Source organism: Anopheles darlingi, chromosome 2 (assembly GCF_943734745.1).
Source record: "Anopheles darlingi chromosome 2, idAnoDarlMG_H_01, whole genome shotgun sequence".
Classification (NCBI taxonomy): Eukaryota; Metazoa; Arthropoda; class Insecta; order Diptera; family Culicidae; genus Anopheles; species Anopheles darlingi.
In genome coordinates, this window is record NC_064874.1 from 65,933,524 (window position 1) to 65,951,056 (window position 17,533).

A 17,533-nucleotide genomic window follows, 5' to 3' on the forward strand; every position below is an offset into this window, starting at 1 on the left:
GCTACTTTTCAGTACATAGCGGTCCCAATTCCGACAAAAATATCAAAATTATGATTGCAAACATGATCCAAAGATCTAAATTGGCAGCTCAAAATGCACCGCTTCAAAATGCACTACCCTCTTCCGAACTGTGTCCATCAACCTCAAATATTCATTTTAGCAGGAATTTAATTACTGTTGACTGAAGAAATCATCCGTGATGTCCCAGTTGAATAGTAACGAGTTGCCTTAGAACCATTTCTGGAAACAGTATCATATTGAATAACTACCGATGCAGAACCTCTTGATAGTGATATTTGTGCTTCGAATGAATTCCAGAATTCCAGCATTTCGAATATTGTAACCTCTACAGTGAGCATTGAGCAAACACCGTGTTGGGAGCGTTTCAATTAATTTTGCTGCAGGAATTGGACAAACAAAATGAAACATTCCAACTACCAACTGCAACTGCTCTCTGAAAAACGAAACATGCCGGCCTGAGGCAGTGCCCCGAGGAACAGCATAATTTAATGCAATCGAAAGTGTCCATTTATCGACCAAGATGGCCAATAATACCTCGTTTACTATTTTTATAAATCGAAGCTCATCGCCAAAGGTGTAAACGGTTCCAAGCCATCAGAACTGCTGCTGATCCTGAATAAACCATCGAGCCAAAGTGCTTCTCGGATCGCAATACCTGTGTCCCCAATGCCCCCAGTGTCCAACCACTGTTCCCGCGGCAGTCCTGCTCTTCCGTTGCTCGCCACGCGTGGTGGTACGTTCGAAATAGAAACGGAAATAGAAGAAAGATTAATAGTTCGATTTATTTCCTTCGTCACAAGGCTGCGGTGGACGCAAACGGTGACCATGCCAAGACCGTGTTGACCCTGCACCACCACCACCAGCATATACATTCCCCTCCCTCCCTTCTGCTCCTGAGAATTGGTGACGGTCGATGGGAAAAAGGTATTTTTAGCACCGAAAACCACGATTTGCCCTCGGTCCGGCCTCCTGTCAATCTCTCCGCAGTTCACCGCAGAGAGAGCGGGCGAGAGGGGGGGAAACAGGGAGTTGGGCAGCAGAACTTTGGCCACGACGACGGCAGCGATCAGAGCGGCACACACACACACACACACACACACACACTATCGGGAAGTGTTTTTTGTTTACAACAACACGATAGTGGACCTCTCGTGTGCCCGAAATCGTGTGATCACGTGTGCACTACGCGGAAGGGCCGGCAATTAGCAGCAAGCAGGGGAGCTGATTACAGGCACCGATCCGTGGCAATCACACTCACTAAAGTCCGCGAGTTGGCGCTACAGAGCTCAAGATATTCAGAAAAAGGAAAAGGGAATGAAGGATAGTCCCCCGGGGCCCGGTGACGATCGGTGAAAGCTTTCATATATCCTTCTGGGCCGGTCCGGTTGAATGAACGGAAATGGACCGGCTCACCGGAAGCCGGACGCCGGGAGCTGGGCGCAGCAGCAACAAAAAAGTGGCGTCTGGTCGCCGAGGTGACGCCGAGGACAGCGCAGGACCTGTTTCGACTGCTCGATGAGCTGCTGTAATGCGCTGCCCCTAGCAACGCGGGTAGCTCCGTTCCATTTCCATGGCCACCTTCGCCTCACTGACGTCAGCACGCCAAATGACTGGCTAACTAGTGACGGCTGGCTGGCTGGCTGGCTGGCTGGCTGACGACTGGCATCAGCGCATTTTCTTCTATTTTCCGCTTCACTTAATCACGACAGACACACGTACGCACACACACGCAAGGCGGTCGGACGAAGGCTTCAAAGCGGGGAGGATTTTCCTTAAATTCCGTGACGGACCAATGGCATGCTTTGTTTTTTTTTGTTTTTGTTTTTAGTACTTTATGCTTTTGCCTTTCTCAGACTATTACAATATGTCTCTCCATCGCCGGTACGTATTTACGAATCCGGATTTGGTGCCCGCGTGCCCGAGAACTTTTCTGTTGAAACGGAATCTGATTATAGGTCCCCGGCCATCACCGTCGTCGTGTGATTTTAGAACAGTTTGAAATGTTGTTTCGTTGTTTCATTTCTAGTGTCCTACACAAAAAGGGAAAATGCTGGTAGAAGCAACGGATATGGTCTCTGCAATGAAACTGAATACCCAGCACCGCAACCATACTTTCGGTGATCCAATTAGACCACATTTATGGTGAGAGAGTGAATGCAAAACCGCGGTTTTGGTGGCAAAGCAACATGCTTTGTATGCAGCTGTCAACAAATGCTTGAAAGGAAATGGAAAACTCTCGCCTTGTCTCGGCCAGAGAACCGTCGTGACACGAGACAAAAGATTTGTGATTGTGTGTAAGAGGAACAACGTATGGTACTTACCAAAACATAAAATATATCCTCCGTCCCCTTGAAAGGTTGTTGCAGTTTCGCCTCCGGTGCTACGATTTACGTATTTTTGGTATGCCGATGCTTGGAAGCCCTTGCCTCTGCCCTGCTCTCTTTCTTTCTCTTTCTCTCCCTTCTCTCACGTCTCCGTCACTTCCGTTGACGAGCCTCCGAATTTACTCCCTAAGTACGCACTAAGAGGCTTAAATACGTATGTTTTTCACTTGGCAATACTTAACGCCCGACTGAACACGGTCCGACGGACCCGCCCGCCTTACTTTTCCCCGCGAAACCAATTTGACAAACCGTGAAAAACCGGCACGTGGTTGGAAAAACAAAACGCTCGCGAACTCACTCACTCACTCACGTACTGTGGGTTCCATTTTCCTTTCGATTCGATTCCGGGCGCGAGAGTGGACGCGAGCAGACGCGCGGAACTGAAATCCGACCGGTTTCCCCCCCGAACGGTGGAAAGTTACATTTTCATCGCGTCGCAACGATCAAACAAAGCGATCAGGGAAAGACGATCGAATATCCAGCGAGCGAGCGATCCGGGACTATAAGACACTGGCGCCCATCTTTCGGATCGCGAGGATGTTTTTCGCGCTCGTCGCGGTGTTTAGTCTGCGCCGCGTGGTGAGTAGGCGGATCTAACCGATTGACCGGTTGTATCCGATCCGAACTACTGCCTGATCAATCGAACCCCCTCACTCAGTGCTTCTTAGTATAGTCGGCTTTGCTTTTAAGACGTTTTGTTTTTCTCTCTTCTCCGTGAACTTCGCTTCTCACTGGCACTGGTTAAGGTTAATCGACATCCTGTCGACGGATAATCCGCATATGCTTCGGCACCGGGATAACCAGGTGTGTGGTGGATACTCTGCAATCCAAGGTATGGGTTGGTGTTGTTGTAAGATTTCCCAGATGGTTTACCCCATCGGACGCGCAGTTTTCCCAACTGGCACACTCACACACACAAACACACACGGAACGCACTGGTTCGCAATTCCTTTTCCTGATTTTCTTCTCCACTTTTTACGGGTAACAGAAAATTCCTCCAACGTCGTGTCGTGCCCGAGTTGTAAGCAGACGACGAAACCGAACTCAACGGAGGGTCAAACCGTTATGCGTTCCATGCGTACCGAGCGACAACATAAAACTGAACTCCACCATTGCGCTCGGTCGGTCTCACCGGGTTGTGTCGTCACGAAAAGGCAACGTTTTCCGGCTGCTGCTGCGAGAGCGAAGGACCGCTTCGAGAGTTTCGCCGGAAAATTCGCTGAGCGGACCAGTGCTCCAGTGAGAGGCGACCGTCGGCTCTTTGCTCCCTCGCTCGTAGTCGTTTTCGTCGTTGTCGCTGTTTGTACACAAGCAGAGAGCACGCCGTTTGTAGCCGGTACCGGGGCCACCGGTGGGATTGTAAATGAAAACGAAAACTCGCCCCGTACTCGCGCCGTAACCTACGACACCAGCAGCAGGCGGCGACCGATGCCAGAATCCCAGAGTAAATGCGATTCGCAACCGCTTTACTCCCAAGAGGGGAAGGCGAGAGGGCAGCTCCTCGAGATTGGCAACAAACTTCGCCTTCTCGCCTTCATACCATACCACTCCGCAGCTTCCTCTGTCATCCCCCATTCAGCTCATGGCGAGCGAAGAGAAGAGCAACTTGATGCTCAGTTTTCTCGCTCTCGCGTCGGAAGCGTAATAAGGGAAGGCAGGATTAGTGTTCAATATTTTTCGTTTTTATAACCCACCCTCCCTCCCCAGCTGGTGTTGGTTGTTAGCGCAAAGCAAATCAACCCGCTCCCCTCTCCCTTCTCCCTTCTCTATAGGTTAGGAGATTAGAGACGACGGGCCAATTGCTTACTTCGCTCAGTTGCACATAATCGTCCGGAGATGGCAGACAACGCAAATTATTTCGAATTATTTATCCTATGATTTCCTTGCATTTTCTTTTTATTTATGTCGAAATTGGAGGGAGGACAATGAGATGTTCGCAATTTTTAACCGTGTGATTGTCCTTAGGTATTGTTCATTAAAGTGCTCTATAAAGTGAACTCAAACAGAATAAAGATTTATCTGGCAATATATATGCCCAGACTGGGTTTTTCATTTTTAGTTCTTCATTAAACCGATACCAGCAATACGATCCTAACACTCAATTTCGTGTTGAGTGCATTCTAATGAAGTTCTGTTTTTTTTTTACATATTCGACTAGAAATTTCGATAACTTAGATCGTCGCCATCATAATAGCGCCACCTCCAAGGAATTTGGAGAACAAGAACCCTAACATTGCGATCTTCCCTAACATTTTTAACTTATTTCTTCGATTGGTTGAACAGGAGAACAGCGGATGCTGCGGACGGTGTTTACAAAGTTTTCGGAGTTTTTACCGATTCAGATGTGACTGCCATGAGAACTGGATCAAATTTGTTCAAAAGTTTTACCAATTAAATCGTGACGATCACTTGAAAATCGACCACGGAACAGGTTGTCTCCAATCGCAATCAATTAATTCATCAATCTGGTCTACCACATATTTTTTAATACGTCAAGGCATGCATGTGAAAAACTAGCAGGACGAATCACCAATGACCCTACGAACGATGGGTTGGGGCAGGTATTTTTAAGAAGGTGTGACTCCTACATAGAGCATGGAAATGGTTAATACTTGGCCGCACAAAATAGGTAATATCTCAGCCAAAAATTGACGTAAAAAGAAAAGAACGAAGCCATTTTGTAGGTATTCTTATTGCATTTAATATGAAATGTTGATGTAAATTATTCATTTGTTTTTATATGACTTTTTAACTTTTACTTTGAAATCACCCAAAATTGTTTGCACAGCACTGTAGGTCACATCATTTGCCCTCTTGTTGCACATCACCCTCATTTCAGTTGGTTTTTATACGTTTCTGATATACTTTTTAAGTTACCTTGTGATAATTGTTCAGTAGAAATTGCTGGAACGAAAATCCAGACATTTTATTGGATTGATAGCTTTCCCTATGAAATTGATGTATTTGAATACAAATGTCTCGCTATACCTTCGGCAAAAACAGTTACTTAAATCATGCCAAACTTACACAGGATCATTGGTGGACAAATGCAGGACAAAATCCTTTTCCGTATACACTTTTTTCTTGCACAATTTTCGAATTAACGTTGCCGCAATGGTGAAAACATTTGATTTGTCACTACAATGCCACAAATCCCATGTCAAATCATCGTATTACGAGCAAATTGATCTCCGTAAGTAAACCAAAACTTTCCTAATTCATTTCTTCTGTAGTTGGCAACGTTTTTTTTTTCCAAATGCATTTTTACGTGTGTTCCATCGTCCATTAAAAACCATCCAAATCGAGTTTTTCCAAATTTTCTGTTTGTGATAGCATTTGGAAGTTGAAAAAGGGATGGGTCTTACGATTCCACTTATAAAAATGAGTTTTATACAATTATTATTTTAAAAAATATTAAATTTGATAAAAACGGGCTTTTTGGGCCTACCTCTAGCTCTGCGGGTCGCCAAACGGAATAAAATCAGGCCATTTCTGAAGTGGATAGTAATTGGTAATCGGCAAGGCTTCAAATACTATCGTATTCGAAGATCGTGTTCAAAGCGTTTTGAAACAGCTCATTTCGTGACTGAATCAGCAAGTAGGTTCTACAGCAGTATATTTGGAGGTTGCAAATCTCACGAAAACTTAAATAAGCGGGTTTCGTACAGTCAAACACTAAATTAAAATCTGTACTCTCAAGATAGGGACCGTTTAAGGCTGGCTTTTGAGCAGAAATGCTGGGCAGAACGAAGTGGTGTTCTGTCCCATGAGGACAACGCAAAGCACAACACGTGTCTGTAGTATTATTCAGAATCCAAAATATACAAAATATACTGAGAATCCAAAATATACTGAGTTGAAACTCAGTCACTAAGCGTTTACCATCTCTTTTACGCATTACAACATTTACTTGATGATAATAAATTGTAATCAAAAGATCATTGTGCCAAACCTTTATAAGAGAGGTATAACATACTTACCAAAAAAGACAGCAAATTATACAACATAACGGTTCAGGCTGGTAAGATTTATTCACCGCAAGGTGTTAGAAAAAAGAAAGACTTGATCGTCGAAACTAATCAGGCCAGTAAGAATGACTCTTACTGGAAAACTCGCGAGGAAGCCCCTTCTCTACCACCAACATCAGGACCATTCCCAGCAATTCAACCGAAAACGAGGTGGAGTGACAATATCGAGATGATACCAGAATAGCTACACTAGCGATGGAAGAAGGTTGCACGACTCTACGTTCGTGTAGTCTTTGAAGAAATTTATTCATCAAAAATCATAAGAATGTTCTTACAAATTGATCGTTGTTTTGATCAGTTCGCTGAGCTCGAAGCTATTACTGGCAGAACGCTACGTCTACGTTATTTCAATTCAATTTACGCGACTCTTCGTGCCATTTTGTGCTTTCCTCGTCCGTCTGCTTCATTGCGCGATCATTGCGATCCTCCTATAAGAAAAATAAAACTACAAGGGTGAATCAAATATAAACGAGACTTTTCGTCCTACGGTCACAAAAATGAAGATAGATCGTTCTTGCTTTTTTGTTGTTTGGTTGGTTTGTCAGGAATAGGAAAAGTGCCCTAGACTCTCTCCATGTCCACAGTAATAATTTCCGAGCATGAGATACCTCCGTCATTTGCGCAACATATTATAATCAAGATTCTCGCCGTAGAAGGCGTAAAACTAAGCGAAATCTTGAGGAGATCTACTGCATACTTGCGAGAAGACACAGTCGCAAGCCAGCGTGTTTGCATTGCTTAAAAAAATCTTGGTGGGTTGTAATCGTGTTGAAAATGAGATCCATCCTAAGAGCGCATAACATTAAATCCTTTAGACGGCACAGGACAATTAATGCTGCTGATTCTTGTAATGTTTGAAGTGAGATCCGACTTGCACAACGCCGCTAAATATGGGCCTATTGATAAGGGAAGTGGTTCTTCCCCAAAACAATACTCGCCCACGCATACTTTCAGTCATTACTAGGGAAGAGCAACTGAGGTAGGAAAAATTGGAAGACTCTCCTTACAGTTTTGACTTGTCACCCTGTGATTTTCATGCTCTCGCAAGGAAATTTTGGGAGACAATGATTCAACGCTGATGCTGAGGAAAAAACCTTATTTGCGCAATTGGCTGCAAACACGACCAACATCTTTCTACGAAAAATATATTAAAAAGCTGCCTATCTGCTGGGAAAAATGTGTTTCGGAATTAGGAGATTATGTAGAAAAATAAAAAAATACCTTTGCGAAAATCTAAAAATAAATTTGCTAAAAATAAAGTCTCTTAGACGTAGACTCTCTATGCCGCAAAACACACCTAAATCTAGCTCTCGCTGTGATCCTTCTAATATAATAAATACTTCAAGGTGTATGAGATTGTGTATGGAAAGCGAGATCGCTTCCACAGCACTATACCAAATGCTCAGTTCTCGAAGGTTAACATTCAACTCACTCTCAATTGTGGTCATTTCTGTCATACTAATTGTAAGCTTGATACACTTACTATCCCATGAAACGTACATTCCCTTAACATCAGGTGATTCCATGATAACGAGTTCTGGCCGGGAATAATAATCAAAAAAAAATAATCCGGGAATAATAATCCGCATGACCGATATCTGGAGACTGAAGATTGGTTATGGTAAGCGTCTGATTGTGAGGAACATATTTAAACATGAACGTTCCGTCTCTTGCAGGGTTGTAATTCTTCAACTCGCAGATATTTCTGCAATAAAATTGAAACCCAACACTGATTGGGAAAAGCAGAACGGTTAGGCGATACCTAAGAATAAAGACACACATTTCATTAGATATCTAAATTATGAAACATTAAAAACCAAACGAAAGCATCGCCTTAATAAAAAATGTTTTATTTCGGAACAAGTTTTATATAACGTATAGAACAATCGAGTCGTCGGATAAATAAAATAAATCTATAATATTGCACCAGTAGTGAACACAATTATTAATTCAAACTGTGCAGAAAGAATGTGCTATTACTATCGATTTTTCACATACGAATTGCAGTTGGTAACTCACATATTTATTAACATCCAGTCGAAAAAAATTTCGATCGTCAGCTGCAAATATCTACTAGTCACTACCTCTTTTTGGAGAGTATTGAACCATGTCACACATTTGAAATTTGAAACAGTAATCGCAATTTAATGATACCTGATCACTTATCTCTCAAAATTATCATGTCATTATAATGAGGAATTGTCGCGGAGATTTGGCCAGATCGCTTTTTTTTGCAAATAATGTAATAAAATTACCATTTGTAATTTACAGAATTCAATTATGCGTCGGAGTTTTTTTTTCTAACATTAGTCATTTTATTTTCATTTCTGTACATTGATTGCAATTGATACCAAACTTCAAACCACACATACACACAACGTTCTACATACATTAAATTCTAGTCTAATACATAACAGTGACATTTGACAAATCCTCGGCTTTTGATTCACTTCCAGTCAAGCCAAAATTTCAATCCAGTCAAGCCAACAAGTCAAGCCATTCAGAAAAATGTGAAAAATTACACTACCAATCCTATACGAGCTTACATCTAAAACATTAAAATATTCCAAGGGCCACAAACAGCTGCTATTGAAATAAGTAAAACTGTTGTATGACATGACGATAGTTTCTAAGCTCTTGTTTTTATCGATACACGCCGGCATAGCTGGTAAGCCGTATAAATCCAACTTCAATTCAATTACTAAGGATGGTGTTTTCCATTGACAGAAATTCAGATGATTTATGCGCCTCTTGCTCAAATCAATATTCTTGATGGCCTGGTTCGCAAATCTTTCAGTAACCATTTCAAATCTGTTCTCATTCAATGCCTACATTTTTAATTTATCGCATCGATTGAATAGCTCTTAATACAGAACCTGTATTAAATTACTTTGCAAGTTAATAGAGGTCATAGCTAACCTTCATGGCGATCTCTTCAACCGATGGACTGAATGTTATTCTTTTTGCAGCACAAAAACTTCAGAGACTTCAAGCCTCAAGACACCCATACCAATCTATTTCACGAATCCAGGCATGATTGCATTGTTAGATTTTTGAGGATTTTCAAATAGCTTATTGAAGCTGAGGTGACTACATTGCGACTTGACGATCTCGAAGACTTTTAATCAGATCACATTCAATTGAGATAATGCCTGTCTCCATTATCATAAGAGTCATCAACTTACTACTCCGAGAAATATGCAATCGTTTGACGTCAGGAAAGTGTGTGGCCACTAACCTCACCACTGGAAGTCTATCAAATAGCAAATATGTGATTTCGGAAACATCGAGCTCTCGTATAGTAAGAGACATATTCTCTTGAACATATTCAAACGTAAATGTCCCGAGCTAATTTGGGTTATCATCGCTTAGAATTACATATCGCCTACATATTAGAATACGCCTACATTCATTTGTCTTGCAAACAAATTCAAACCCAAAACTGAACGGCAAGAGCAGCACAATTCCACTTCCCCTACAAAAGAAACAACTTTACACTAAACGCACTTCTAAACTAAAAATACAAAGTGCGAAAAAGGAACTCTCTAGATTCGAACAATTCACTCGTTGAACATGGAATATTTTCGAATGTTTTACAGTACAATCTTTGCTCTAAAACTTTCATTTGCAAAAGCTTATGCATGAAGTAAAAGAGTTTGCTCTATTCTACATGCGATATTATCAATAAATTAATCAAAGATCATACATTCCGCACTCACAATTATGCCTCAACCACCCTTGCCTTAATATCACGAATGAATGTGAATGTCTCTACAATCAACAAGAAGGGAATTTAGCTATGTTTTATTCAAGCACGAGCCTCCTAACGGTACTATAATATTTAACAACATGCATATGGTGCGGATATCATACGTCATCCTTGGAATTACAATATTATCTTCTCTGTAATGCTGATTTACGATGCTTCAGATAGATTGAATGGACTACATACATTTAATTCCAGTCGAACACATACCTTTGAATCTGTGACATAGAACAAATCTACAGATTTCAATCCATTTCCAGTCAAATCCAAATATTCCAGTTGCTTTGGAATGCTGGGGATAGTTACGCTAACCATCTTATTGCCACTTAAACCAAAGTATTTTAAGTTTTCCAGTGGATTCAGCTAGCTACTGTCAAGGTGAGTAAGATTATTAGACGACATTTCTATAGTTTATAAGCTCTTGATTTGGTCGATACAAGCCGGCATAGCTGACAGGAAGTTTCCACCAAGCTTCAATTCTCCTAGTAACGGTGTTTTCCATTGACATAAATTCATTTGTCTTATACGATTCCTGCCCAAGTCGATACGCTCAATAGCCTTGTTTACAAATCGGCCAGTCACCAATTCAATTTCATTGCTATGAAGCACAAGTTTGGTAAGGTTATCACAACGATTGAATAACTCTAGATTCACAACGCGTAACAAATTATTATTTAATAATACATGTGAAAAAGCTAGTCGACATGGAGAAATCATTACTCTGCTAACGATGGACTGGATTTTACTCTTACGGATACTCAAAAACCCTAGACTCTCCATGCCGCAAAACACACCCAAATCTAGCTCTCGCAGTGATCCTTCCAATATACTAAATGATTCAAGGTGTATAAGATTGCGTAAGGAAGGCGAGATCGTTTTCACAGGACTGTATAGAATAGTTAGGTGTCGAAGGTTTTCATTCAACTCACTTTCGATGGAGGTTATGCCTGTCATACTAATTGTAAGTTGAGTACATTTACTGTTTCGAGAAACGTACAATCGCTTAACATCAGTGGAACGCATGATGACCAGGATACTCGTGGGAGAGTAATCTAACAGTTCAGGACCGATTTCAGAAGACTGAAGATTGCTTATGCTGAGACTGAAGTTATGAGGAACATATTTAAACATAAAAATCCCGTCACTTACAGGGTTGTAATTAGTCATCCTGCACATAGCATCGCAACTAAACTCGAAAGCAATGCTGAACGGAATAAACAGTACGATCAAGCTGTGCCTAGGAATAAAAATACATTTTGGGTTAGCAACACATCAAGTCCGAGAAATCAAAAATTTAACACTAACAGAATATAGAATAAAATTGTTCAAATAGAATTCGACCATTTACCTTGTTCATTTGTACATGCTAACCTAAATGTAAATGATTTTCTTTTCGAATTCATAGCGCTCACGTGGATGTTCTATTTCTTATCTCACATATCCAACATCATTAGTTCACTGTTGAATGACAATCTCATCGGAAGCACCATCATGAAAACAATCTCTGCTATATTTTGCATATTCTATTCATTTCTAGTACTCATCATTGGTAATTTGTGTGTCTCTATAATTCTTATGTAATTTTTTGTAATGTATTCTTTGTAATTCATTCATACATTCAGCTTAAAACCCTCATAATTGTGAAATCCTCTTCGCAACATCTGATTTAGATATTCCAGCTTCTTTGAAATAAGTACAAACATTGAATTCGAGTTTAATACATATTTTTGAATCTGCAACATACAACAAATCAACGGATTTCAATCAATTTCCACGATCAAGCAGTACTAGGGAATAAAGACACACTTTTCATTAGATATCTAAGCTCATACCCCAAACCATAACCAAACAAAAGTATCACGAAAATAAATTTTTTTTTTAAATCAAATTTCAAATCTCTTATAAGGCAATTTAAATGTTGTATACATAAAATGAATCTGCAATTATTAATTCAAACTATGCAGAATCAATGTCCTATTCCTACCTATTTCTCACGTTCGAATTTTGGATTTTCACTAACATTACTCACTTGCAGCAATATAACAGTTGGTAACACCCTCCACATCCAGTCGAAAATAATTTCGACTGCCAACTGCAAATATCAAATTGTCACTACTTCATTTCGGAGAATTTTAACTATCTTATACATTTGATATTCAAAACAGTAATCGCACTTTAATTATATCTGATCACTTATCATTTGAATTTATCATTTGTGGAAATTCACCAAACTACTTACCGCCAATAGACACAGAACGATTATTAGTGGAATAAGCCCATGCATGGCGTGCATGCTGCTGATGTTAATAGAATGCTTTTATTTTCTTTACATTAGAAATATGACATTTTCAAAGATAGAGCAGAAAACTCTATCGCACATTAGGAGACATACACATTCATTCAAAGGACTACATACACTAAGTTCTAGTCTAACGCATACCTTGTATACTGTGATATTTGACAATGGGATGGTCTTTTGTTTTGTATTGCAACGTTACATAATCGTTATATCATGATAATGCGTTTATTTTTAAAATATTCAATCTCGTTTCTTCATTTTTGTCTCTTCTTATATAATGTGAATTAAAGTGTATAATGCATGCATGTTTAACATCTAACGGATACGTTCAAAGGACTACATATATCGAATTCTAGTAGAACACATACTTTTGAATCTGCCACATACAACAAATCAACGGCTTTCAATCCATTTCCATTTAAATCCAAATACTCGAGTTTTTGGGGAAAGTTGACGAGAGTTACGCTAACTAAGTTATTGCTACTCAAACCAAAGTATTTTAAGTTTTCCAACGGCTCCAACCACCTGCTGTCAAGGTGAGTGAGATTATTGTATGCCATTCTGATAGTTTCTAAGCTCTTGATTTGGTGGATACATGTCGGCATAGCTGACAGGAAGTTGGCATTCAGAGTCAACTCTATTAGCAACGGTGTTTTCCATTGACACAAATTCATTTGTTGTATACGATTAAAGTCCAAATTGATTCTTTCAATGGCCTTGTTCACAAAGCTACCGGTCACCAATTCTATTTGATTTCCGTAAAACACAAGACTATTAAGGTTATCGCAACGATTGAACAATTCTAGATTCAATACCCGTAAAAAATTATTTGCTACATTTACTTGAAGCATAGTTAACTCACATGATGCCTTCTTTCCCCTACTTACGATAGAATTGATTTTATTCTTACGTAAGATCAAAACCTTTAGACTCTTTAATCCACAAAATATACCCAAATCCAGCTCTCGGAGTGATCCTTCTTCTATTTCTAGATTTTCAAGGTGTATAATATTGCGTATGAAAGGCGTGATCGATTTCAAGGGGCTGCACCGAATAAAAATATCTCGAAGGTTTTCATTCAATTCACTTACGATTGCGGACATTCCTGTCATACTAATTGTAAGTTTGATCAACCCACTGTTCCGAGAAACGTGCAATCGCTTAACAAGCGGCGATTCCCTGATGGCCAACTCAGTCCAGGGATAATAGTCCAATACCGCATGACCCACTTCTGGAGACTGAAGATTGGCTATGATGGAAGTTTTGTTGGATGAAACATATTTAAACATGAAAGTCCCGTCTCTAGCAGGGTTGTAATTCCTCAACTCGCAGATAGTGTAGCAAACAAAATTGAAAGCAATGCTGATCGGGACAAGCAGCACTATCAGGCAGTACCTACGAATAAAATCACACATTTCATTAGATATCTAACCAGAACCTAACGCGTCTATAATAAAAACAATCCTTCATTTCAGATTAACTCTCGTATCACGTATAGATCAATATATTTGTTGGATGAATAAAATAAATCTATGATATAATATTACACGAGAAGTGTACACAATTGTACATTTTAACTATGCACAAGAAATGTCCTGTTTCAACCTAGTATTCACCTAAAAATTCTAGTTGTAACTCACATTTTCATTAACATTATTCTAGCGAGGCAATATATCTATTGCGAACAAGTTTCACGTCCAATCGAAAGTAATTTCGACCGTCAGTTGCAAACATCGACGTATCACTGTCTCTTTTTGGCAGGATTGAACCTTGTCACACATTTGAAATTTGAAACAGTAATCGCAATTTAATGATACCTGACCGAACTACTTACCGCCAATAGACACAGGATGATAATTAGTGGAACAAACGCATGCATGGTGCTTGATGTCAATAGAATGCTTTTATTTTATCTACATTTGTTAAGAAAGTATTGGTACAACCACTACCGACGGGCGATCGGCACGATCGTAGGTACTGGGGTTAAACGAGCCTCAGCGACGGGAGTCTCATTAGTGCGATAAGACTAACGTTTAAAGGAATTTTAGTTTCTTTCTTCGCATTTACTTGTTACATTTTTTTATGAGTGCTTATCCTTTCAAGAGTATTGTGTAAAATATTGGGATCAATCGAAGCTAAACTGATAAAGATATTGATTTTTTAAAATCCGCCAATAGGGCCAAATATGCTTGAGAAGTTTTAGTTTAATATGACATTAATTGGAAAAACTAAAGTTTCTTTACTGAAAATCATCGGAACGGGAAACGGGAAACGGAAAAATTTGAAAAACCCCGAAGTTGAATGCTGAAGCATGAGTTCTAAACGCAAGAAGCTCGATAAATTCTAGCATCTCGCTCACTCTTTTGTGCAATAGCGAGAGAGATACTTTTTCGGGAGCTTCGTCGTTAGGTCTGTAGAGAGCGCTAGTAGCGGACTCTTTTTTCTCTCTCACTCCTTGGCGCGTGAACGAGAGAGAGATACAAAACCGAAGACGCCCGAAGACGCCCGAAGAAAATAACCCGAAGGTGAAACATTTCGTTCTTGTTCAAATTGACCGTTTTCTTGAAATATTTCTAAATTTTAACGGTTCATGCACGGTGGGGAACACATCATCGATGGGGACTTTAGTATCACAGATGCGGCAGGCTTCATGAACTGATGAGATATTCGATCGCTGGTCTGACCCAGGCGCAGTACAGAGCCCTCAAGCACTGCGGTTCCGGCTCTGGGTTGACTCTGGCTCCGGGATGGTCCCGGAGGTCTCCACTTCAGAGTCGCGAATGGCCCATCCCCCTGACGCAGCCCCTTGGTGGTAGCGAAAGGGCTTGAGAGTTTTCCATTCACCTTCACTTGACGTAACGTTGGTCATGGTCGTACAATTTTACCCTGGCTATGCTATCGTAGGCAGCCTGTCGATGAAGATGTGATGCGTACCTGTCTTAAATTCGCTCATTTTCCACCAGATAATAATCCGAGCCTTTTTTTTTTGCTCCTCTAACAGTTCTAAAGTTTAACATACTCGATTGTCTGCGGCGATTAATCAATACGTGATCTATCTGGTTGGAAGTTGCTTTATTTGGGGATACCCACGGCGGTACACTGGGTAACCACCGATTTTGGCGTTGAAGTCCCCAAGAATGATTTTGACGTCTTACTTGGGGCATTGGTCGATAGCCCTGAGGAGGCGGCCGTAGTACAGGTCCTTCTCCTCCTCAGCCAGCGTATCACTTGCAGTGCTACTAGATCCATGTTTAACTTGGCTAGTTCATCGTCCAATTGGTTCAGGGCTCCGGCTCGTCTGTCCTGGTGGATGCCCCAAATTGAGCGTGTCATTTGAGGAATACGAAACTATCAATAGCAATCAAACAACGACATCCGAAGGCACGGTTCCACCGTTTGGTTCTCCCCAGAAAGGGTGTGCATCAAGTGTGACTATCGCTACTTCAGCTTACTTTCAGCTAAAATCATCAACGATCATCCCTGAATGGAAAGGAATACGAAGAAGACTACGAAACGGAGATCGAGCGATGGAGCCACAGTCTGTGAATGACACCCAGGATTGGCCACCACCGGCTCCAGCCCTGCAGCCCAGACGACTAATCTGCTGCCAGCATCCGGCCCCGCTGCCTCAAGCCAAGTCGCTGCAGGCGTTTGTAGTGTATAAAATCCCCTTCCGAAATAAACACCAAACCGACTGCTCGGTTGCTCCCCTGCTGGCGCATGGTCACATGCCTCCAGAATTTGTTCCTTTGAATTGCGATTAACACACGTTCCTTACAAACCGGACACAAAACAGCAATATATTCGCAAATAAAATCCATCGCAATGAAGACGCGTAATTTACTTATGAATTTGGCCTGCACTATCGACGAGAATTTTCCCAGTTTCACTTCCATCCGGCTTCAATGTCCACATTCCATTAAAGCGAACACTTCCGGAAAGGGTTCCGCGTTTCCTCCGGCCACCCGAAACGTTTGCCCAATGGTAGGATCGGAGCGCATCAGCATCATGACTTCGTTGAAGCCATCAAAGAACCGTTCCCCCGCCGCAAACGCCTTCGTTTCCGATGTATCCGCCTGCAACCGAATATGGAAATCCGTTTGCTGTTCCTCTCTCGGGCACATACCGAAGCCAACGGCTTGTCCACCAGCTGTTTCGTGGGGCGCAATATTGGTTGCAGTTCGGGACACTCGCGAATGATACACAACCGACACAGATCCGCGGCTCGCATCGCTTCGAACCGGATCAGTTGCATCGCTTCATCCACCAGATCCGACCTTTCGAACCAATCGTACAGCAACCACAGGCACACGGCAAACAGAACGTCCGTTTCGTCAAACACACCGATAATGTTGTATGAAAGCAACACCGAGAGGTCATCCAGTGTCATTTCACAGATCTCGGGTGTACTAACGAGCGCCAGAAAGAAGCGACAAACTCTTCGATCGACGTGCAGAAGGAAGCAATCGGTCGGGGAGGACAGCCCATCGTAGCTGCTTGCGGGTGTCCCGCTCATCTTGGACTTGAAGAAATCTAAAGCTACGCGGAATACTCTCGAATCTGATTCTGATACGAACGTTTTGCAAAAGAAATGATTATTACGATTATTTTTCCAATGCATTCAAAGGTCTTTTGCTCATATAAATGTGATTAGATGTTGTTGTTAAACTAAGGCATTTTTGGTAAAACTAAAGATAAATGTATGGAAATGTATAGGTAAAGTGAAATTATACTATCTCTTGTGTGAACATAAAAAGCAGATGTAAGCCATTGGCCATAGTACTTCAATGATCTGAAGCTTTTATGTTTCGTAAAATGTAACTGTAATTTTATCATTTTAATTCTTTCTCGTTCGTTTTATCGTCTTATCATATAGGACTAACGTAGGAAATACGCCTCAATCAGTTTATTTGATTACTTTGCTTGGTCTCACATCCATATGTATTTTTTACAACATTTCTTTAAATATATTTACCTAAATGCATTTCTGAAACTTCTGAAACCACGCACATCGTGAAACTTTCGAGTTGTTCTT

General features: G+C 41.0%; 2 protein-coding genes across 2 annotated transcripts in view; one reads left to right on the forward strand and one right to left on the reverse strand.

Annotated features, from left to right (window-relative positions):
• Positions 1-2,674, reverse strand: part of LOC125948449 (serine/threonine-protein kinase meng-po) — a 33,479-nt gene extending 30,805 nt beyond the window's left edge. The window contains exon 1 of the mRNA XM_049674505.1: positions 2,343-2,674. The gene's annotated coding sequence lies outside the window, so the exon portion shown is untranslated. The remainder of the gene's footprint in view (positions 1-2,342) is intronic.
• Positions 1-15,549, forward strand: part of LOC125959455 (angiopoietin-1-like) — a 35,922-nt gene extending 20,373 nt beyond the window's left edge. Inside the window, exon 3 of the mRNA XM_049692279.1 lies at positions 15,500-15,549. Coding sequence (XP_049548236.1) covers positions 15,500-15,549 — 50 coding nt within the window. The remainder of the gene's footprint in view (positions 1-15,499) is intronic.
• Positions 15,550-17,533: the final 1,984 nt, after the last annotated feature.